The sequence below is a fragment of the Rhinolophus ferrumequinum genome, chromosome 6 (genome assembly GCF_004115265.2).
Source record: "Rhinolophus ferrumequinum isolate MPI-CBG mRhiFer1 chromosome 6, mRhiFer1_v1.p, whole genome shotgun sequence".
NCBI classification, from domain to species: domain Eukaryota; kingdom Metazoa; phylum Chordata; class Mammalia; order Chiroptera; family Rhinolophidae; genus Rhinolophus; species Rhinolophus ferrumequinum.
The window spans coordinates 96,194,104-96,218,771 of NC_046289.1; the positions used below are offsets into that span (position 1 = coordinate 96,194,104).

The 24,668-nt window shown below is 37.7% G+C and overlaps 1 protein-coding gene across 4 annotated transcripts in view; it reads left to right on the plus strand.

Annotated features, from left to right (window-relative positions):
• The window catches only part of LRRC49 (leucine rich repeat containing 49), a 135,782-nt gene that overhangs the window by 6,824 nt on the left and 104,290 nt on the right, over positions 1–24,668 (plus strand). For 2 of the 4 annotated variants that reach the window (XM_033109436.1, XM_033109438.1), the window contains exons 4-8: positions 2,403–2,600; positions 2,948–3,050; positions 6,514–6,717; positions 13,044–13,110; positions 18,776–18,919. In XM_033109436.1, coding sequence (XP_032965327.1) covers positions 2,403–2,600; positions 2,948–3,050; positions 6,514–6,717; positions 13,044–13,110; positions 18,776–18,919 — 716 coding nt within the window. The remainder of the gene's footprint in view (positions 1–2,402; positions 2,601–2,947; positions 3,051–6,513; positions 6,718–13,043; positions 13,111–18,775; positions 18,920–24,668) is intronic. The other 2 variants (XM_033109440.1, XM_033109439.1) reach the window with 1 other exon arrangement.

Sequence of the window (24,668 nt, forward strand, 5' to 3'; positions counted from 1 at the left end):
CTTATTGTTTTAATTTCTTTTTTTCTTTTTGCTCTTCTGACTGGGTGTGTTCTGCTACCTACCTTGTCTTCCAAATTGTTGATTCGATTCTCTGCTTCATCTAGTCTGCTGGTGATTCCTTGTAGTGTATTCTTTATTTCAGTTATTGTACTCTTAATTTCTGACTTTTTTTTAATGGTTTCAGTGTCCTTTTTCATGCTTACTATCTCTTTGTTGAAGTTTTCACTGAGTTCATCTACAAAGTCTGACAATTAAATTCGCAAACTTGTTGCAACTATATTGTTAACCTGTTTTAGAAATCAGAGGGATAATTCATTATGAATTTGTACCAACTAGACAAACAGTTAACCAAGTTTACTATTTGGAAGTGCTGAAAAGGCTGTGTGAAAACGTAACACAACCTGAACTTTTTGCTAATAATTCATGGCTCTTGCATCATGACAATGCACCAGCTCACACAGCACTGTCTGTGAGGGAGTTTTTAGCCAGCAAACAAATCACTGTGTTGGAACATCCTGCGTATTCATCTGGTCTGGCCCCCAATGACTTCTTTCTCATTGGATAAAGGAAATATTATTGAAAGGAAGACATTTTGATGACATTCAGGACATCAAGGGTAATAGGACAGTTCTGATGGCCATTCCAGAAAAAGAGTTCCAAAATTGCTTTGAAGGGTGGACTAGGCATTGGCATCAGTGCACAGCTTCCCAAAGGGGGTACTTTGAAGGTGACCATAGTGATATTCAGCAATGAGGTATGTAGCACATTTTCTAGGCTGAGTTAGAGAACTTAATTGTCCTGCCTTGTATGTGAGTGTTTATATATGTGGGTGTTTATATATCCACATAAATATTTGCATGTTTCAACTGCAGATCACTCTGGTTCCTAGTCATTTAGAGGATCTTGTTTGTGGATTTTAAGATCTGTCTGTCTAATCAGTCTCATCTCTTCCTATTTCCTTGTAAGACATTTATCACACTTACTATGGTAGTAAGCTCATCATGTGGATCATTATTATCACCTCTGTGTTTAATAGGAGTTGAAAAGTTTGAAGATAAAGTTCTTTTATTCACTGAGTGTAAATAAAATTTGCTGTTTGATTACTACCTTTGCATCCAAAGTCTTATAATGTTTCAATCTGCCTCTTAAACTGAGGATTGGCTTGTAGTCTTTACAAAAGAATTTGAAAAACCTATCCGTAATATAATGAGAACTGAAGGTTGTCTATTGTTTGGAGTTTTTCTTTTATCACCTTTAGCTGATCAGTGAATCCTTAATCAGTTAATTCTCAGACTAGTTTTTGTTTGTTTCTTTGGTTTCCAAATTAGTGTACTGTATGATGGTTGCTTGGCTATCCTGCTGTCAGCTGGTCAAGGTCATTGGTGACCATGATGTCAATTCTTAATGCTTGTACTCTAGAACATCATGTTTAGTTATCTTGGTATTTCATGATATTCAGAAAGTGGAGTGTGAGCACTGATTGTTTTGTTCATGAAGCTAGGTGTGTGATGCTTTGCTTTATACCTAGAATACTAGGTGTAGTATACCTAGATACTTTGGTATATACCTTTGGTTTATACCTTGGCATACCCAGAAAAGCTAGCAAATACCATTGCTTTTTAGCTCTTTGATACGATCTATGTGGAACTTGATTTTAAGTTGTCATCATGTTGTATGATGGCCTGCCAAAGAGAACCCTAATGTCCTACATTTGGTTCGTTTTTATCTTCTTATTGGTCAGTTTAAGCCGCAGAATTTTGTGGTAACCTTCGGTATTTTACTGCTTATTGCTCTTCTCAACATCAATTGCTACTTTCGTGAAATTTTCTCTTTATACAAGAAAATACAGCAGAATTCCTCAAAGTGTTACCTTCAACCTGTTACTCAAATCTTACCTCATTTCTGGAACTTCCCAGCATCTCTTCTTGACAATTCTACATTCTTCTGGGTGTTTAGAATATATCTTAATATACACACACCCCCAAACTCATCTGTAATCATCTTCTTTAAGTGAAAAATAACCAGCCACATTTGTGTGTGAATGTATTATTAGGTATTTTTTTATTCTCCATTTTCTGCATGTTCTTCTGTATAGTTTGTTAATTTCATATGTGTTTGCGCAGCACAATGAAAGATACCTAATTGTCAGCGACAACATCTAACCATCAGCCTATAAAATTAATGGGGGTGTCCTACATCCTGTGGACCCTCACTATAAGTATATAAGATTTATTGATATCACTTTGGTTCTGCAGTATTCTCTATTAATAGTAGCTGAGCATACAAAAAAAAAGTGATGATGTGAGGTTTGCGTTTGCTATTTAAAATTACTTTTCTCTGTATTTCCTGTAGCAAAGTCATGTATTATGTAGCTTTGTGATAAACTTTTTGATATTTTGAAGGAGATGGAAGAGTAATAAGCCCTTCACCTCGTAATAAATCCGCATGCATCTCATCCACAACAAACGTGACAGAACTATGTGGGCTGGACATGAAAACTACCATGAGCTCCTTATCAGCATTTGGAGATTCTTCCATTCAGACACCTTCAAAGTCCAGAATCCGGCAGGGCTGTCATAGTGCTGGCCCAAATGTATCTGGTAATGAGGGACTATGATCTCAGCTCTAAGAGCATTAAAATTTACTATTAGGAGTTGGCATTATAAAGGGGTAAAGATAGCACTATAGTAGTTCTGTACTTTCAACCAATCTGTAAGGCAAGGGAAAAATTATTTAGCATTCACAGAACATATAGTTTAGGTTTGGGAGGAAAGAAGCAAACAAACTCAAAGTTAGTAATTAATTTCAAATATGGAGAGCTATGGAAACTATACTTTCTAGAAAAGGTATTTGTAAGTGCCAAAGTTCTCCAAATATAAGGTGACTTTAGTTTTAAGATGTTTAAAGGTTTTTCTTAATCAAGTAATTTGTATATCATTTTCAATAGGTGATCATATTAATTTGGTGAGCTCCTCTATGCCATCATTTCCCATTCTCCAGCGTTCTTCTGAAGAGAAAATTCTGTACTCAGACAGGTTGACCCTAGAAAGGTGAGGACAATTTGTTTTCTTTTATTTTTTTGACTAGATAGTACATAGACATGGTACAAGATTTGAAAGGTACAAAAAGTCTCGCTTCCTCTTCTCGTTCTCCAGCTATCCAGTTCTCCTTTCTAGGTATAATCACTGTTACCGATTTTTTATTTATCCTTCCAGGTGTATGGGGAGGAATTTTGTATCTGTATAATGTAAAAGAACTTGGCTATACTCTAAGAGTACTAAGTAATCTAAAATATGACATCGATGAAAATGGATTTTGGGATAGAAAAACCTTTATAATGTAGTCCTCCCACAGGCTTCCAGGCGCTGTTACCCCACTGGCCTCACCTCCTCCTAATCTCTCCTGCACTCATTCTGCCTCCTTGAATATACCGAGCATGCTTGCCTCTCAGGGGTTTTGTACTTGCTGTTCCCTCTTCCTAGAATGCTGTTCCTCCACATATCAGTAGTCTCACTTTCTTACCTCCTCACGTTTTTACTCAAATGTTGTCATCTCAGGGATGACCTTCCCTGGCCACCTTCTCCAAAGCTGCAACCCCTTTCACCCTGACAGTCCCCAGCCTCCTTCTCTGCTTTATTTTTCTTCTTAGTACTTACCACCCTCAAACATATCAAACATTTTACTTAGCAAGTTTATTATTTGTCTCCTCCTATTAGAACATAAGCTCCACAAACATGGGGAGTTTTGTTTAGTTCTGTATCCCCAGCACTTAGAACAGCCTGGGACAAAATAAGCTCTCAATAAAAACTTTTTGAATAAATGAGAATATTTAGGACTTGATCCCCATCTTTAAATCCTGGAAGGTATCTGCAATGGAAGGGTGGATGAAAGGTCCCAACCCTACCTGAGTGCTCTAACCAGCAGAGAAACCATTTCTGCTATGCATACCTTTAGCTTAGTGCACAACTAACAGCAAATTGTTAAGCAAACATAATAGCTCAGCAGTGCACACCTGACAGCAGATTGTCACGGATCATTTGTGTTTGTAGTTGGGAGAACTACACCCAACTGCACCCTCTCCGGAGGGTGTAACATGTTTGGTAGGCAGAGTAACACTTGAGGGCAGTGACTCTCATGGCATCTTTGGAGTATTGTTGGTTTTTGAAATTCTGATGCTATCTCTGATTTATAACTTTCACAATATCATTTTAATGTTTTGAGGGATTTTGTGGTAATTTTTATTTCAGTCTTTAAAAGTCCAGCCAAGAATAGTACCTCAGCCCTTCAGTTTCATGGTACTTGAGACTAGCAGGAGCCAGTATTTGTAAGACTGTGACATAACAAGTCAGGCACTTGTGCCGTAGCTCGGGGCAACTCAGGCAGTTATGAAGATGGTCCTTGGTACCTGGGCGTCTGGGGTGAAGAAGCAGACTTTGATCAGATGGAAACATGTTTACCTAGGGAAGTCTGGACCAAGGAAATGAACTCAGCTTCAAAGGCTGCTTGTGAAATGGCAGGAATCACAAAGATCCATGAGCGTAGGCATAATTTGATCGGTACCAGGATGTCCAGTCACGAAAGGTGGAGCAGAAGCAAGGCATTGAGGGATCGTTATCTGAGGGCCAGTGGGCAACAGCAGTGAATTTCCAAGGGAGGTGGGCCGTGCTGTGCAGTTTCTTAGCCAGGAGATGGGCGCTGAAGACTACAATCTCGCCCTGAGAAGAAATTCTTGGAAGAGCTGGGCTCTGGCTGTTCTGGGAGTTAGGGTAGGACTGGAGTAGCAGGAAAGCAGCCTACCAGCATCAAGGAGAAAATCTGGAGGCAAAAGCATAGGCTAACAGACACCTCAGTATGGGGGTAGGAGGTATAGCAACTCAGGGATTTTGTAGGCATAACAGACTCTCCTGGAGAGCCCTGGGTAATAACCCAGTGTGTGTGTAGTTGCTTATTTTGCTAGATGACAGGGACCTACGGGGTTAAGGGGTGTACAAGCGAGCCTTGGAGTTGGGACTTAGTCACTGGATTTGGAATCTGAGAAAGTGATTTTATTTCAAGCTGCAGCTACTTATGTAAGTGATGGGTCAGAGCTTATTTTTTTCCTATCTTAGTGATTTCTGACTCAAGAATTGGGTGAACTAGAAGCTGGGGGTATCAGTAAGTTTAACTATATGAAACAGGAAGACTGAAGCAAGAAAAATGAGACAATTTAAGATTTTTGCTAAGCTGATGCACAAAGATATAAATTTTAAACTTATAATTTATTAATTTATAATTTATAACACAGAAGTACCAAATGAGGAAGTATAATTGAATGTGTGAAATAACATTCTAAGTACTAAGCACACATTAAAATAATGAAACTATTGCCTAATTTTTTTTTTTAAACTTTTTTTTCTGTTTTAAAACAATTTCTTCAGGGTCTGTATTTTTAAACATCACATCTTTGTCAACCATTAACATTCAGTTACTTGCTTGTGCTAATCATTTTTTTCTCTTTATGAGGAGAATTCTGATCACTTCCACAGTTTCATTTATGCTTGTAGCACTCTCATTTATTTGCTTTAAAGGTTACATTAACTTGATTTTTACTGAAAGGAAATATTTGTAATTAATCTCCCTATTAGAGTTGTTTACACTCTGATCAATAGACCTACATTTTCCTTGACAACTCTGGTGGAAATCTCAGAGGAGAATCATTTCTATCTGGCCATTTTGTTACACTGGTCGAATTCTTAAAGGGCCCTGCACATACTGACTTCACATGCAACACATTATCACTTTTTGCGTAATGGGGGTTTATTGTTTTGGTTTATTTTCAAATATAGCTACAGGCATATATTGTTAAGGTTTTATCGTACTCTATAGCGTCCTAAATGTCTACAAAGTTCAAAGTTAGTATTAAGCATATAATCATGTACTTAAACTCTAAGCTTCTGCAGACACTTTCAATAAGGGCAACCTTATCACTAATAGATTTCAGGATGAAATTGTTTTTATGAAACTGAACTATAGATGGCTGAATTTCTTACTCTTCCTAAGATATCATCCAACTCAAGTGTTTACGATTCTATGAGAGACCCTTTGTGTGTTTTTTTTTTCCTGATGACTTAGTGGCCTGGGCAGCCTTCTTATCCGTGGATTGATGGCAAGGACATTTCTCTGGTTATGTGACATGGTTCTTTGAATCATCTCAACCTCTCTTGTAGAAGGCAATTACATTGAGTGTTGTCTAATGTTACATCGTTTTATGTGAAATATTTTATATTGGAGTATTTTTTAATACCTTGAGAACTTAGACTTCACATTAATAATTACCCTGGTCAAAATATATTGGCTTTTATATGAATGATTTACAATTAGATCTAGGATGCTTAGTTCATGGAGGCAGGAAGTGGTTCTATTTATCTTTTTCTCCTCACAACATGGGAACCCAAAGATACTATTAAAAGTGTTTGTAAGATGAGGCAGGCTGCCAAATCAGAACCTTACTAACTTTTTAAAATGTTTTTTTAGGCAAAAGCTGACTGTATGTCCTGTCATCGATGGGGAAGAGCACCTGCGTTTGTTGAACTTTCAACACAATTTTATAACTCGAATCCAAAATATTTCTAATCTACAGAGGCTAATATTCTTGGATTTATATGATAACCAGATTGAAGAAATTAGTGGGCTTTCTACTCTGAGATCCCTCCGTGTCCTTCTGCTGGGGAAAAACAGGTAATCTTTGTAGAGCAGTTTTTGTTTATTATAGTTAAGACTAATGTTGAGTACTGCGGTGTTTGGATGGCAACTCAGAATTGAAAATTAGTTAAGAACTTAATAGACTACATTTTTTGAAAGATTATTTGAATGGATTAAGATTCAATCATAATTTCCTTTATGATATTCAGTCTGACAGTCAAACCAAATAACATTTATTGAGTGTGTATTTTGTTATTTCCATTGCTTTCCAGTGCCCTATCTTATGTGGAAGTTAATTGCTGACTTTGGCATTTATGTTTTCAGGCTGTATTTTAAGCATGTGTTCACGTTAGGCATATGTATTTCACTAGTGATTCTTTTCAGAGCTGGACTGAGGGTAGACATTTGATACTCAGTGATTGTCAAATTACTGATTGATTTTTGTTCAGATGGTGTTTACAGTATGGATTTAAGTTAGGAACATCCTATATGAATGTCCCCAGTTCTTTTCATAAGGCTCTATTATATAGCACAGCTATACAATTCCTGATTAATTTCCTTGAGATTTGTTCATCTCTTCTCTCTCCTTTCTGCTTCACTGGATAGCTTTTGCAATGCCTAGAAAGAAGAGCTGTTGGAAAATCCAAAAATGATTTTTATATTGTCAAATGATGAAGTTTAGGTATGGCATTATACCCAAGCTTGGTTACCCTTCCCCTGTGTCCTCCCCTCCCGCCCCCGCCACACACACATAGCACGGACCTTGAATTACCTCTTTATTCTTTCTTATTAGCCAACAGTAATATAAGATACTTTTTCCAAGATCATGTCCAAGAGTTCTAGGCCCTTATCTGATGTAGTTTCTTGAAAGTTCCCATCAGAGTGGTCTTATCACCTACTATTGTTTTGAGTGTTAAACTAAACATGATAGTAGCACTAGGGAATTTGGGGGAATTATAGGATCGTATAGTATTAGCCTGAAGTGACCTCAGCGATCAGCTCTCTCATTTTACAGTTGGAGAAATGGAGATGTAAAGTCACGTTTGCAAGGTGAGACATATACAGTAGGAATTATCCAGAGCAGTTCAGCAAGTAAAGTGAGGAGTCAAGTCAATTCGTACATTTAAGGCATTCTCTTCTGGGTGCTCCCTGTTGTCTGTCCCAGAGATTTCTTTACAAGTTTCTGATCCTTGGAGTTACTGATTTGTTTCTCCAGCTTCCATTTATTCTTTAGTATCATTGCCTTTATGCTCTCCTTTTAGTCATTGATTAAGGTATTTCCCAGTGATATTGTAAATCTCCTTTTCTAGTTTTAAACATAGTATGTAAGAGCTGCTCTTGGCTCCTAACGTTTTAAATCATCTCTCAATATACTCTCTTTTCCTATTTCTACTTTGTAGAATCTTTGGCTTCTCAGAAATAACCTTTTAAGTTTTTGAAAAAAATAATTTGTGCCTCAGACAGCAGTCTATTGCACCTCCTGACCTTTTAAAAGTCTCTTTGTTTCTCCAGCTCTAAAAGGCCCAATGCCCTTCTCTCTATATCCTTACCATGGCCAAGTAAAAAGCAACCTAATGCAGTCTCTTCTTTCTCTCTCTACTCCCCCATCTTCTTGTTTGTTTGCTTGCCTTCGGTCACATTTTACTTTATTTTTCCTTTAAAGAAAATAGCTGGTATACAGTTCTAGAACAGTTAGTGTTCTTGAATAAAAAAGAAAATGAGTCAGAGGACTTTCCACATTCTCCCAAGTTGCACATTTCTGAAGTGTCAGTACAATGCAAATTTGATCCCTAAACATATGCCCACTGCTCTCCAGCCAGCTGACTTTGTCCCGGCAAGGGGCCTGTGAGTCTTGAAGAGGCAAGTCTATCCCGAGGCAGTATTTTAGTGACCATCAGGCAAAGCTGCCTGAGGACTGCTGGGGAAGAGAGCAGCACGTCTGCCATCCCGTGTCCTCACGTGAGTCTTGGATGACTCGTTGCCCCTGCTGCTCAAGTCCAGAAAGCTTTCTCCCTCCCACCTTGTGAAGCACTGCACCGTTCTAGTCCAACGCAACGGGACCGTATATGAAAATCCAGGCTACCATATGCCTCTAAGTTCAAGCAGCTGCAACGAAGATTTCTGCTCAAAAGCTAGAAAAACCCTGTTCAGATCCCGGATATGAAGTTTCCATTGCTGCTAAAGCACATTAAACCCCTCTGTACCACTTGCTCCTGGCTCTTGCCATCTAACTAACTCTTCTGGTTTCTGTAGCCCCTGTTTATCCTCGTGAGATCTTCTGGCGCTCTCACGCTCACAGGCTAGTGAACAGAATTTCTCTGCACTTGCTTCTGACCGCCTAGGACTCTATACAAAACTCCCTGCCAGACCCTGGGATCACATATTCCTTTCCTTTTGATTGCTTGAGGGTTCCCACTTCAGGGTTTGTCTCTGCCACCCAGAAAGCCTAGTTTTCACATGGATCCTATAGCAGGCTCTTCCCCGTCATGAGTAACATAAGGTGGCCTGCAGAGACAGGCTGGGAATAGCCCTAGATGTCTGCAGCTACTGAAGTGCTAGGTGAGCCTGGTCTTTTTCTCGCTTCAGTTCTGTGTAATGGGAGAATTAAAAAAAAAAAAAAATTGTTCAGGTCACATTGGTGTTATTGTAAAAATCTTAAACTATTCAGGAACTGACTAGGATTCTGCAAATTCCTCTCCTCGGTGCCTAATCTGACCACGGTCTCCTAGGTCAACAGATACCTTCATCTGCCTCTCAGTTCTTTAACATTATCGATTTTTATGTCATTTCGGGTCCTGGGGGTGGGGAGAGAATCTATGGCAAAGGCAATTCATGAGAACAGGACAGCCAGATGTTTAGTTGGTCTAGAGTTTACTTGGCTGAGCGACTTGCCTATTTTTCTTCCTACTGACCTGGGCAATCAGGATCCGAAGTGAGAGTCATAAAGCCACGGTGGTTCAGAGCTAAGAGGATGCTTGAAATCACAACAGGTAGGGGCGCTTCATTGGCCAGCTCAGCACCGGCGGCCCTGGCGGAGCTCTGTGGATAGGCATAGTGCACATTTAGGTTTCTGTGACTGAAGTGCCTCCAAAGGGCCCAGAGTTTCTGATCCATACGGAAGGAGTTTACACTGATCCTCCAAATCAGAGAAATGTGGGCTGGGACAATCTCCATCCTTTGTTTATAATTTCCAAAATGTTAAAAAGAATTCTCAGACAAATAGTAATTACTATTTTACTATTTTAATGAACATTTTAATGAACTCAAGAATGAGGGAACTAGTAGGATGACAAAGCTGGTTCAAAGGAGGGTACGAGAAACTAATACATAGTCAATGAAAAATAAAGAATGCTGGACTAAGATTGGTAAGTTATAAAACAGGTTAATGTCCTACAAAGCCTTCGAATCATAACGGTCTGGGTTATGTTTCCTACTAGACAGAAATAAATTACATTCCTACCTGTCAAAAATCATTACATCTTATCAGTTTTCTACAAGCTAGTGTAGAACTTCACAGTTTGGCCTCTCATCGTAGTAAATAGTCAGATGAGCCTTCGGTAGGCTTGTTGACAGCACTTTGATATGACACGGAAAGGACAGGCAGTCATCCATGTGCTTTCTTGCCAAGATTTAGTTATCAACACTGAGTAGCACCCTTTCTTCTATAATCACGTATCACAGTTTTACAAAATTGTTTTTATACTGTACTTCTCACTTGAAAATTTATATTTTATTACTTAGGTTTTCCCATGTCATTCAGTGTTCTTTGAAGATATAATTTTTTAAGAACTGCATAATCTGCATGGGTATATATACATATTTACTTAATTTTTCCCTTTTGTTAGACACTTACATGTGTGCTTTCTTTTACTGTGATAATGCTGTGATGGATACCCTTGTCCATAAATCTTTGTCTGCATCTCTGCTTATTTTCTTAGAATGGGCTTTAGTGTTTTCTATTAAGTAGGTGAGTTCACCCTTCAAAAGCTCAGAAGAGGGCGAGCTGAGATTTGATAAGAAGGAGAGCGATAGTGTAGGGCGTTGCCTCTCCAAACGCGAGCCCTGGACCACCAGCATCTGCATCGTCCAAGAACTGGTTAGAGACACACATTTTTGGACCCTATCCCAGAAACTCTGGGGGTGGGGCTCAGCAATCTGTATTTTAGAAGCCCGCCAGATGATTCTGGTACACACAGAAGTTTGAGAACCACTGTTTTAGGGAATGCGAGCTTCAGAGTATAAAAAATGGAATAAAAGGCTTCTCTAATAGCTACATGGTCAGGTTGCTGTTAGAAAGCATCACTCTGCCCTAAGCCATGTGATTGGGGTCCTGTAGTTTCCCCCCCACTACTTAGGTGTTTCAAAAGCATAGCAGGCAGAGGAATAATTCTGTTGAAAGTTTTGTCTGTTTTCCCATCTGGTTTGGTTAGTATTATTGTTGTTATTAATATTGGCTGTTATTATTAGAGAAATTTAAGTGTTAGATAGGATAGTATTAAATGCCTAACTCTGGATGAAGGCTAATGAAGGATTCCAGTGAATGCTGAATGATGTTAATGGTTTGGTAAAGTGACTTACGGATGTTTAAGGAGTAGGGTGCTTTCTAGAAAAAGAGCAGATTTCTGCCAGAGTGATGGTGTGAGAAAGGAGACTGATGAAAAGGTTGTGGTCATAAGGTAATGTGGGGTGTGTTCGTGTGTGTGCGTGTGTGTGTGTGTGTGTGTGTGTGTGTAACAGAGAGAGAGAGAGAGGGAGAGAGAGAGAGTGGAGGGAGAGAGGAGAGAGAGAGGAAGAACTACCATCACCCTGTGATGGGACACAGGGGGTGTCTTTTGTGAATTAAATTGTATTGAATTGGTTGTGGTGATAGAATTCTGGGCTTGGCAATTATGGAAGACAGCTGAGGTCAAATGGAGATAGAAATTCAGGAAGTTTAAGTTTGTATGGTGTTCACACGGTGATCAACATGTAGGAGTTTCAAGGGATGATCCAGATTCTGCACACATTTAGGAAGCTGGAAGTGGTTCTTTGAGGCAGGAAACAGTGCCAGCAGAAATAAGTAGTGAAAGGAAGATGATGATAAAGGTGAATTACATGAACTTAATTTTTAGCCTTTGTTTGCCATTGCTCCTTTCCCGCTACTGAGTACTGGTAGTAGGAGAAAGTAGGATCTACCGGAGAGGGGACAATAAAAGAGAAGTGGTTTTTGTTCTGTTTTGTTAGAAGAGTCCAGTCGGAGGCAGTTTGGACAGGTAAGGCAGCCATAGAAGACAGGAATGAGGGAGACAGTGTGTAGGCGCCAGGCATTAGGGGATAGAAGAGGGGGTACTTTAGAGATAAAATTCTGTGATTTGAGTTTATAGCAACGTTTCAGTTTTTCACAACATGGCAAATCAAAAATTCCAAGTAATATTCACACACTGAGCAAGTCCAGTAGAAAGCACTTAGGTGGTATTCAGTCTGTGTCTGTGATAAACAATCCTGTTAGCAATAGCCTTGTACAGAAAACTCATCCGTTGGTTAGCATGTTCGTCATTCATTAAACAAATGCTTACTGTATGGTTACTCGGCGCCAGGCACTGTCCTGAGGGCCAGGGGCAGCGTAGGAACATTGCAAAGTTTCTGACCTCTTGAAGTTCACGTTTTGGTTTAAGGAAGGAGAGCATATAGAAGTAAACACATGAATAATAGAATTTTAGGCAAGGATAAACGCACTGACGTCAGTTAAAGTAGGGGAAAGAAAGAGCCATGGGGACAGGGAAGGAGAGCTATTTCGATAGGGTCACCTGGAAAGGCCCTTCTGAGACTCTGTTTGAGCTGAGACATGAATAATGTGAAGGTGTGAACCACGTGAAGTCCCCCGGGAAGAACATTGGGAAGAAGCAACGGCAAAGGTAAACACACACGCAGAAATGAACGTGTGAGGTCAGAGACAAGAAAGCCCCTGGGGCTGGAGCAGAGGGAGTGAGTGAGCCTGAGCCGGGAGGAGATCAGGCTGGAGCAGCTCAGCAACCAGATGCTCCAGGGCCTGGAGCGCGGAGGTTAGGGCTTTAGAGCAAATTCTAAGGTGAAAGGGACTTCCTTGAATAAGTGCCTTGCCTAAGGTTCTTAGAAGTAGAATTTCTCTCTTTTACAGATAGGACTTTCTGGATGGGAGGACATTTCCCCCAGTGGGACTGGATCTTGAACAATATAATTCAATTAATGGGAAGTATGTTTTTATTTAATGTGTATATAATTATGTATAATCTATATATTTGTAGATATCTATAATAAATTAAAATGAATTATGCTTTAACATATTTTGATTTATAATAGATGTGATGCAGCTACATTTCTACTCTACTTACTCTGATTTTCAGAATCAAGAAAATCTCAAATCTGGAGAATCTAAAAAGTTTAGATGTCTTGGACCTTCATGGAAATCAGGTATTGTAAAGCCCTATCATTTCTTTGTTTTTTGAAAAAAAAGTCCAGGAAATTTGGCATTTTAAAAGTTTTAAGAATTATACTTATATTGAAGTTTTCAAGAGTTACTTTACTGATTTTCCAAGGTATTAAGCCTATTTATATAAGATTTGGTAATTCCTCAGCAGTCAATGATAGATAAAACATTCTATATCCTTATAGTTATGACAATTTTATTTCTTATTTAGTCATTTATTGACTTATTTTTTTTATTTTTATTTTTTTTTAGATTTTATTGGGGAAGGGGAACAGGACTTTATTGGGGAACAGTGTGTACTTCCAGGACTTTTTTCCAAGTCAAGTTGTTGTCCTTTCAATCTTAGTTGTGGAGGGTGCTGTTCAGCTTCAAGTTGTTGTCCTTTCAGTCTTAGTTGTGGAGGGCGCAGCTCGGCTCTTGGTCCAGTTGCCGTTTTTCTAGTTGCAGGAGGGGCACAGCCCACCATCCCTTGCGGGAGTCGAACCGGCAACCTTGTGGTTGAGTGCTCCAACCAACTGAGCCATCCAGGAGCTCAGCGGCAGCTCAAGGTGCCATGTTCAATTTTAGTTGCAGGGGGCGCTGCCCACCATCGAACTGGCAACCTTGTGATTGAGAGCCCAGTGGCCCATGTGGGAATCGAACTGCCGGCAGCCTTCGGAGTTAGGAGCATGGAGCTCTAACCTCCTGAGCCACTGGGCCGGCCCCTATTCACTTATTTTTAAAACACATTATCCACCCCTGACCCAAGAACTAGAATATTTACTAATGACTTTCTAATACTTAGGCGTTTCTCCTTTATTTTGAGGTAACCACTATTTTGGATTTCACATTACTTATTCTTTTGTTAGTTATTGTTAGTGGGTTTTGTCACATATACTGTGATTCCCTGAAAATAAGACCTAGCTGGACCATCAGCTCTAATGCGTCTTTTGGAGCAAAAATTAATATAAGACCCGGTTTATATTACATTATATTATATTATATTATATTATATTATATTATATTATATTATATTATATTACATAAGACCGGTTCTTATATAAATTTTTGCTCCAAAAGATGCATTAGAGCTGATGGTCTGGCTAGGTCTTATTTTTGGGGAAACACGGTATGTGTGCCTAAATAATACATTGTTTAGTAGCATTGTCTTCTAATTTTAAAAAGGTATCATACTATACAGTGTTGTCATCTAGTTTTTGCTTTTTGGGAACAATACTATGTTACAGAAATTCATCTATTTTAACCAAGTAACTGTAGTTTATTAGTTTTCACTGCTGTATGTTCCATGGTGTGGTTATATGAAAACTTTTCTTCTCCAGGTTATTATTGATTGGCATTTGGATTGTTTCTTTTTTGTTTTGTTTTGTTTCCTATTGTACTTCTAAGAGTGTTTTTGTACATGTTTCTTCCATATGCCATGTGTACTCTAGGGTATAGACCTAGAAGTGAAATTGATGGCTCATAGGTTATTTAAATGTCTAATTTTAAAAGATAATACCAGTGTTTTCCAAAGTAGTTGTAACAGTTTATACTCCCACCAGTAATGCATAATAGATTCTGTTGTTTCACATCCTTTTCAACATTTGGAATTGTCAGACTCCTTAATTTTTGCCAATTAAATTGTTATAAAGAGGTATCTCCTGGGGGTTTTAATTTCCATTTCCCTGATTACTGTATAATCGGGGTTTATTATTCTGTTCAGTCACTGTTTCTACCCCCATATCTGTCTGTCTTAATTTCTCTATCTGGTTTGTTATGTTCCTCCGCCTTATTCATTTCTCTCAGGGCATCTCGGCTGTTTTGTAACCCTTTGCTCTTCCATTTTAATTTTAACCTTTGAAATGTATTTACTTATGAATAGCTACCCGAGCTACATACTCATGCAGAAGGTAAAGCCTCTCCTGAGGGGTACGCGCTCCTTCTAGAATGATGCAGGAGTCCTTGCCTGGTGAAGAACAAGATCTGCCACTGCCACTTGCAGTTGGTCGGGCACAAATCTCAGTGTGATCTCTCTAGGCTTTCTAACAGCTGTCAGTCCCAGTAGTTTTGGTGGAAAGCTAATGTAATTAATAAAGAACTTGATCAATCCCGACAGGCCACATCCACCAGGTTCTACTCTCATCCTACCCCATCTGTGTGTCTGTCCTTGTGTACCTCTTGTGAGAGCAGGGTTGGTGGCCTGGGAATTGTCCAGCTCTGCAGGTTCTTTAGTGTCACTCCGTAGAGGGAAGTTACCAGTTAGATGGTGATAGAAGGGGAAGAGGAATTAAAGAGTTTGTCAGTAAAAGATTATCATATGCAAAAGCACTGAAACTAAAAGCAACATGGTAGTTTTTACTAGGAGAGAATTTAGCAGGCGTTGGAGAACAGTGAGAGATGAGGTGCGAGAGGCGGGTAGAGACTAGATTGTGGAGAGCTTTGAATACCATAAAAGAGGTTGCTATTTTATCTTGTAGTCCACTATTTTCAAACTATAAGTCCACTATTTAAAACTATTATGACTATAAATGAACCGTTTTATGGCAGCAATATTTTCTTAAGTTTATTTAAAAATGTACATATGAGAAATAAACACAATGTGGTTTCCACATTATAAAATACCTTTAAGAATTCATGGGCATTACCCAAAATCTACAAGAGCACCTGATAAATAAATAACATATCACTTGATCTGTATGTTATGTCTAGGAATTATTTACCAATCATTATGTGGATGAAAAATGCTCTTATTGCTTGCTAGATGACCTGTGGTTATGTGACTTATAATTTCTGCATATGTTTGTGATAGTATATGTATTAAGACTAAACATTTGTACCACACAAATTATTTCTCAAGGATCTATAACAACAAGAAGGAAGTTTTAAATGAAAATCTGAGTCTTGTTTCAAAATATCTAAATCCAATAAGCAAACATTTGGAGTATTTCAAAGCAAAGGCAGTCTTGGTGACTTTAGGTTTTTAAAATGTTGGGAGATAAACTATGCAAGATGAAACAATGTCCAGCTCTTAAAAAATTTCATCAAGTAGTTAAAAATTTTTAGGAAAATCACACGAACAATTTTTGTCTCTTGAACTTCTGTTGGAAATAAAAATGATATTTGGTGGACATTGTGAAATAAAATGCAATTGGCCTACGGATGTAAAACATTCTGAGGATTGATGATAGTGTTTGAGAAATAGACTGGAGAATGGAAAGAGATGGAGGGAGATGAAACCGGAGACAGAACAGTTGAGAGTCTAATTCAGTTATCTTTGTGAGAAATGATAATAGCTTGAACTAAAGCAGTAGCAGTAGGGATATCAAAAGGCGGCAGATTGGATAAGTATTTAAAAAGTAGAAACATCGTGATACAGCAATTGGTTATGTGTGAGTAGTGAAGAAATTCAGAGGAATCTGGGAGGTTGACTCTTAATTTCTGACCTAAATTTTGTTTGGTCTACCAGAATTTGTTCTCTTGGTAAATGCTTGCTTTTACATGGACACACAGGTGCTTCAAGAACCTGTTCTTTGAGTGACATCTTTTCATTCAGGGAGAACTTGCCCTTTCTGTGGTTGCTTGTCTGAAAGCAGACATTTGCCCCTTCAGTACTGCTGAGTAAGAAGCTTGTCTTCATCGAGTGAGAGGGATCTGGGTTACTCTTATACAAAAGATAAGGCTGGAGTATCCAGCTTTCCTCGGTGTATTAAGAAGCTTGGCAGGCTCTCTTGGGACCCTCTCTCTGATTAGTGTGACCCATAGTTGGGCTTTGGAACATTCCTGTCATCTTTTCTTCTTGCTGTGAAGTTTATTAACTAATCAGGAACTATGCTCTCACTCTACACCACCCTTTGCCTGAAGTGTTTTATCACGTACTCTATGCTTGTGGCTTTGTCCATGGCTGCAGGGAGTAATAGACTATTCCATCAGAGATGTTGCATATGATTCTGGCCTATTCGATTGTAAACCAATCTGAACAATATCCCCAGTGATTTTTTTTTATTATTATTATTACAGGTTGATACCTATATATTAGAATTACCACCGTTTCTTTTCAGACTTACCAAACCGAAAGGAAACTAAAATGTAGGCATTCTCATTGTAAGTCCCACTGGTACCAGATGGAATTGGGGAAGTGTAGTTTTCTAAAAGAAATGCCCCAGGATAATTAGCCGAAAGGGGAAGACACCACACACAGGTCATACAACAGTTGTGCCCTGCATTCTCTATATTTATCTTTCCTGAACTCAGGAAAGTTTTATTTTGTATATTTAAATACTGCTTTTCCATGTATGTTTGTTACATCTATATACTGTCTGTGTTCCATATTCTCATCTTATCTTTTATGCTTTCTAGCTCTATTTTTCCTTAGTATTTTAGGAGAATTTCTCAAGCTTATGCTGACAGTACAGATTTTACGCAGTGTCTATTTTACTTTTTGCTAATTCCATACATTTCAACTGCTATCACCTATTTATTCTGAAGTATTTTTGTCCAAGTTTTATTATTTAGTTCTGTCATCTGCAAATACTGATAGCCTTGTTTCATTTATAATTTTTATTTATTTTCATTTTACATTAGACCAAAAATCTTAGGACAAATTTTAAAGCATGATCAGATGTTACCTTTATATATCATTGAATTTACAATAAACTACTTAGGTTTCTCATCTCAAACCTATATGGAATCCACATAGTATTTCTCGAATGTAAGAGAAGGTCCAAATAACAACATAGAAACTGTATTATAAATCTAAAAAAGGTTCCTTTACCCAACATCTGCTTTTGAAGTGTTAAATAATAAATTTCACATAATACTGTGATGGTGGTATAGACGAGAAAATTAACCTCTTGTGATTGTGAAATTTATTTTTGTAATGTTCAGGAGAACAGTGGTATGTGTATGATTCATTATTACTTAAGTATGTTACATTAAAAGGTTGACAAAGTCCCCGCAAGGACCCCCACTTCTGTGCCACATAGAAACTCATCCCATTGTGCTTTGCCTGCAATGACAACAACAGGGGCCTCAGAATCACGCTGAGCTCTTATCACGCCACGGGAGTAGCTTTTACTTACCCTCGCCTTACCTTACTGTATAACTTGAACTCTTCGGTTGCCGGTCAGTGCTTCTGTGCATGTGAGAACACTCCATTATTCAAGTCTTCTCGTTCCAAACAGTGTCCACCATATTGTCCCCTGACTAAACATTATCTGCCTCCTCTGCTCAGCACTTCCACTAGTAAAGAATAGCCATCCTCACCCTCCACTGGGGATGCTAGTTCCTTGAATCTTTTTCATTTGGACTCTTGATTGCTCTCAGGATGCTTCAGCATAAATAGAATTAACAAGGGGAACTCGGAATCCTTTCTTTTCCTTGCCTTTTCACTCGGAGGGCTGTCTTGCTACATCAGGACATTGTGAGCTCATGCCAGTGGTTCACAGTAAATGTCTGTTTGGCAGGTAGTATGTATACTTCTTGTCACCTCCATGGCACCAGGCGTGGTGTTAGGCACTGAGACATGCCCCAAATGATGGGCTTTGTGATTATTTGATAACATTTACTTCAAATATTTAATATAGTCAGATTCTAAAATAAATTTCTGAGGTTTTTATAACATACATAGCTGAGATTTACGCCTGCTAATCATCCCTTCCTCATTTTTAACAGATTACCAAAATCGAAAATGTCAATCATTTGTGTGCTTTGAGAGTCTTAAACCTTGCCAGAAACCTTTTAAGTCATGTTGATAATCTTACTGGGCTGGATTCACTAACTGAACTTAACCTGCGACACAATCAAATCACTTTTGTGGTGAGTACTAACATGGCATCAATATGTGGTTCCAGCTTTTCTTTTAAGGAAATGAAATAAATGTTATATCATTGCTTTATGCAAAGTAAGCATCTAAGGTAATTTAGTTTTTTTTTTCTGAATTTAAATTGTGCATATAATTATTAGGCTTTATGATTTTTTGATTTGGGAACTGTTGAGGTATTTTCTGTTTTAAAAGACAAATATAAAATTAAAAGCAGAATAGAAATATTATCAGTAAATGAATCAGCTAGTATAAATGTATACTGAATCCCTTCCTGTTTTGTCATGGGTATAGAATTAATAAGGAAAAAGGTAATTGGTGATTGGAAGTTGATGTATCGTTGCACCAAGAGGGAAACACCTCGGAAGCTGAGGGCTGTGAAGACATGCATACATATCATATTCTTTGCAGTTTTTAAGGGGCAGCTTGGTCTAGTGAAAGAGCATTGCATAGGGCATCAGAGGCCTAGTTCTGGTCTTAGCTTCCTGTCTCATTAGTTCTGTGACATGGGGTAAATCACTTTAATGGTGTAAGCTTCAGTTTACTTTTCTCTAAAATGAGGGCATTGGACTAGATTCTCTGGTCCTTTTTGGCTCGTTGACTCTGAAAAAAGTCAAAGATGGAGGAGAGCTGGCATGTGAACAGGAGGAAAAAAGTTAGCTTTGTGGGGGCAAAACTACAGAAAGGCAACTCGGGAACTCTGAAGATAAACCTTGTTAGATTTATAGTTTTACTCAACTTCAGCAACTATATAACAGCTGACGCTCAGGTATTTTGTACAGGGCATATATAAAGAGGACTAGAAATATGGCTTTCCAGCTGTATGATATGATACAGATCAAGAAGACTTCTAATGATTAATGAAAACATTTGTTCCTTTAACAAGTTTCTTTTGCTTACATGCAATAGAAAAACTTTATTGGGTTCTTTGGATATCATTTAAGCCCTCTTAAAGGCACAATCTAACTCTTTTTCAAGACATGGTTTCCTTAGTAAATAGTTGAGCGTACTGTAAGTGGTACACTTGAAAAGGCTGGGGGACAGATGAAGTTTTCTTTCCAGGCCTCATTGTTCTGACTGGTTTCATTTGGAAGCTTCCCAGAAGATCTGAGTCATGTAATGCTCACATCTCCTAAGAGGTTGGGATAATTTCCGAACCTTCTCCAAGTCGTGGATTTACTCCAGAGCCTATAAATTCTGTCAGGTCCTCCCCAGATTGGATTTACATATTGGAAATGGCTTGTTTATTTTAAAAGACAATCAGATTGAGTTAATCTGTGACATTGTGGAGTGTCTAGGAATTACTCAGGCTGGACTTCATATGCCATCAAGACACAGGGTACGGTCAGAACCCCAAAAATCTTTGGTAGAGTGGGGCACAGAAATCTACTGGCCCGAGCATATTCCTGTCTGTATTTCGTCTTTCATTTGGAAAGCGCATTATGCATATCCAGGAAATTGCTTACTGAATTTCCCGTTGAGTATTATGTCTAATCATCACTGTTTGCTTAGGCAGCAGTAAACATCTGACGGAGAAGGAAATTATTTTCTAAAAGTTAAAAAGATTCAGTAAATGGTATACATATGGTATCATTATCATGTCAAGTATCTTGCATATTACTTTATAGGAAATTATGAGTATATACATATAAGGATAAATAAGAAACATTATCTAACTCTTACTTGTTTCGTTTTCAAAGCATTCTTTTCCTGAAAGAACCAAGAGACTTTTAAATTTGAGGATTCTTTTTTTGATTTGTTTTTTCATGAGCTCATCTTTTCTCCATGGTCGGTTTTCCACTTTTTCTTTTTACGCTTTTTTTTCCTTCATGGTTTTTATTGTTTTCAATGGCTGGCAATCCTTGAATGAAGTCCGTGTTACGTAGCGGCTGGGTCTCCTGTGCAGCTGAAGGGGTCTCTTTAACCATAACATCTCTCCCTTGAATGATCACTAGGTTTGTGTAAGTTGTTGGATCGCACACCTTGGCAGACTTCCCTTTAGAATGAGTAGAAGGGAAAAGGCAGGCTCACTCTGTAATTGCCAAAGAAAGAAAGACTTCGGGGGTGGAAGGACTTTAATACCTTTTGTGCCAGGTGAAACTGCCATTCCTCCCCACTCTGGTTCTGCGATAGCAGTTATTAACCATCTCCACAGATAAAACCCCCACACACCCCATCCTTCCTTAATAGATAGCTGTTTTGTTTGGAGAGCAGATCCTGAGTCTCCAGCTGTGGGCTTCCTCAGGCAGCTGCGCTGTGCGTGGCTGTGGTTGTACATGACAGCGGTGGGAGTGGGCTGGGGTGGAGTGGGTTTGTTGGTATCCAGGAATACTTGTGGAGTAGACATACCTTTAATTACACACCCACTTGATTAGCCACAGTTCAGCAAGGTCCCAGCCTATTCTTTGTATGTACCGACTCCAGCATGGGGTACGATGGGATCCTGTCAGAAAGAACTGCTGCTCTGTCTGCACTGCAGCCTCTCTTGCCAGTTCTAAGCTGCAGTGTTCAGGGTCATCGCCAGTCAGACCCCACCTGCTTTCCAGCTTCCTGAAATTCATCCAAAATATTAATGTGTTAACGACAGCTCTTTTGTTTTAATCATTTCCACGGATTTATTTATTGTGTGTGTGTGTTTGCTTCACCCATTGAATCCTGGGAAGGTCATGAAATAGATGCCTTACCTATTTCACCATTTTACCAGAAACCTCCTTCTCATGTTTCTGATGCAGAAAAGTTATGGTTTGTTTGTACTGTAGTTAAATTAATTGGTCTTTTTCTTGGAAATTTTGTAAATTTTAAACCAGATGTCTTTTTGGTTTTTATGATATCTTTCCCTTTTAAAAAATTATGCAACCCCAAAAGAATAGGAATACCATTTATATATCCACCAATCAACTTAATAAATAAAAACCTTTCAAATATAGTTGAGGCCTTCCATGTAGCCCTCCACCATGGCATTCCCTCCCCTTTTGCAGAGGTAACCACAGTTCTGAATTTAGTGTTTATTCCCACGAATGTCTGTTTCCTTTTCCTATATATATTTGTGTGTATATATATATATATACATACATATATACATACATACATATATATGTATCACTAAACAATATGAATGAATTGCATGCTTTTAAATGTTCTGTAAGTGGTATCATCATACTGTACATATCTTCTGTAACCTGCTTTTATTAACATTATACTTTGAGATTTATCTATGTTGATACCTGTAGCTCTGGTTCACTAATTTTCATTTTTATATAGTATTATATTGTATGATTGTAATGAAGTATTTATTCTTCTATTACTGGACAGTAATATTATTTCTAATTTTTTTCTTTTTAAGAAGTGGTGCAAATAACATTTTTGTTAATGTTTTTTTTGTGTATGTATGACAATTTATCTAGGTCAGTGGCTTTCAGACATTTTTAGCCATGATCTATGGTAATAAATAAAATTTCCATTGAAATCCAATTATTAAATACATATTTATATGGATACATTATATATAATGGAAACAAGTATTTCATGAAACCTACCTCTAGTGCAACCCATTCTGGGATATCCTATTTAATTCTATTGTATCTCATTAAAAAATATTGAGCTGAAAAAAAATGTTGGTCTCAACCTACTGAATTGATTTCTTGATCAATGAAAAATTGGTTGCAACCTGCATTTGAAAAGCAATGCTCACTGGTGGATAGTTGGGGGAAGCGTAGCTGTGTGCCAGGGTTATGCACATTATTTCACTTTATAAGATGTCGCCAAGTTTTCCCCAAGGTGGTTGTACCAAATGACATTTCCATCAGCGTGACCTGAGAATTCCTTTAACTTTACATCTTTGGCGACACTTGATATTGTCAGATCTTTTAATCTTTGCCAATCTTTTAACTATGAAAATATATTACAATGAGATTTTATTTTGAATTTCCAATGATGTTGAATGCCTTTCATCTTTTTTCTTTTTTGATACTGTGAATGGTCTTATCCTTTACCCATTGAAATAACGGGGTGTTTTGTTTGTTTGTTTACCTTTTCCTGTTGAGAAAGAAACAAATTTCTTTGGTTTCTGCGTTTTCAGGAAAAGAAGTAGAAATCATCAGTGGTTTTCTTTATTGTTTCTGTTCTTTTTTTCGAAAAATCATTCATTGTAGGCTATGGACATAAAGATATTTTTCTATATTGTCTAACAAAAGTTTTAAAGTTATTCTTCACATGTAGGTGTTTCATCTATTTGGAATTGGTTTTTGCCTGGTGTGAAGCTGAAGCCCAATTTTATTTGTTTCTCTCATATGGATTACCAATTGTTCCAGCACCATTTATTGAAAAGTGAATTCTTTCTGTCTTTTCCTCTCCCCTTGGTAGTATCTCCCTCTAGCAAATTAAATATCCACATATGCATTGGTCTGTGCCTGGCCTCTCTGGTCTGTTTAACTGATCTCTATCCATGTTTCAGTATAACACTGTCTTAATAATTGTAACTTTTTATTATGTCCTCGAGCTAGTAGAATGAGGTCCCCAATCTTCCTTTCTCTTTTCTTTCCTTCCTTTTTTTTCTTTCCTTCCTTTTTTTTCTTTCCTCTTCCTTCCTTCCTTCCTTCCTTCCTTCCTTCCTTCCTTCCTTCCTTCCTTCTTTCCTTCCTTTAAAAATATCATCTTGGTCCTTTCTTCTTCTATATATATTCTAGAAATAGCCTGTCAAGTTTCACAAATATCCCTACTGGTCTGTTTAATTGGAATATCTTTGAAGTAATTGACATTTTTATGATATCGAGCCTCCAATGTAATATGAACATAGCATGTTAATATGAATGGCATAATATGAATACAGCACATCTTTCAATTCATATATATCTGATTTAATGATTTATACTTTTCTCCATAGGTAGCTTATTTAAATTTTTTTTTTTTAGATTTCTTCCTAGATATCTTATACTTTTTTCGTTGCTATTGTAAGTTTGTTCCACAGTTGGTTTTCGTTTATTGGTTTTACATATAGCAACCTTGCTCTAACACTTAATAATTCTAATAATATGTCTGTAGATTATCTTAGGTTTTTTATTTAGACAATTATAATTTTTTTGCAAACAATAGTAGTTTTCCCCTGATCATTATATATTTGTTTTTTCTTGTTTGACTGAGCTGGACTGAACTTCCAGTTTGGCTGAACCTCCAGTACAAAGTTGGATATAGAAGCAAAAGTGCCTTACTTCTTGATTTTAAAGGACATGCATTACTAGCTATGTTTGCTAAATGCCATTTATCAGACTGAATAAATTATTCTCTATTTTCAGTTTGCTTAGAGTTTATATTATGAATGGTTGTTGGGTTTTATTAAGTGACTTTTCTACAACTCTTAGATTGATCATATGGGTTCTTCTGAAATCTATTCAATTTGCATATTACATGACAAGATTTTGTAAAGATAAGTTATTTTAGCATTTTTGGTCATTATGTATATTATAGGCTGTATTTCATATACAGTCTTGATTTTGTTCGCTAATATTTTATTCACAATATTTACATCTATGCTAATAATTGAGATTGGCCTGTAATTTCTTTTCCTTTTATTGTTTTTTTCTGGTATAGAGGTCATACTAGCCTCATCAACTAAATTGGCAGTGCTTTCTATTTTGATATTCTGTGATGCCCTATTTTGGATTTCTATTTAGTATAAATCTCGATTTATATGAGATAAAGATGATCTGTTCCTTAAATATTTGGTAGAACTTACCTGTTAAATAGTCT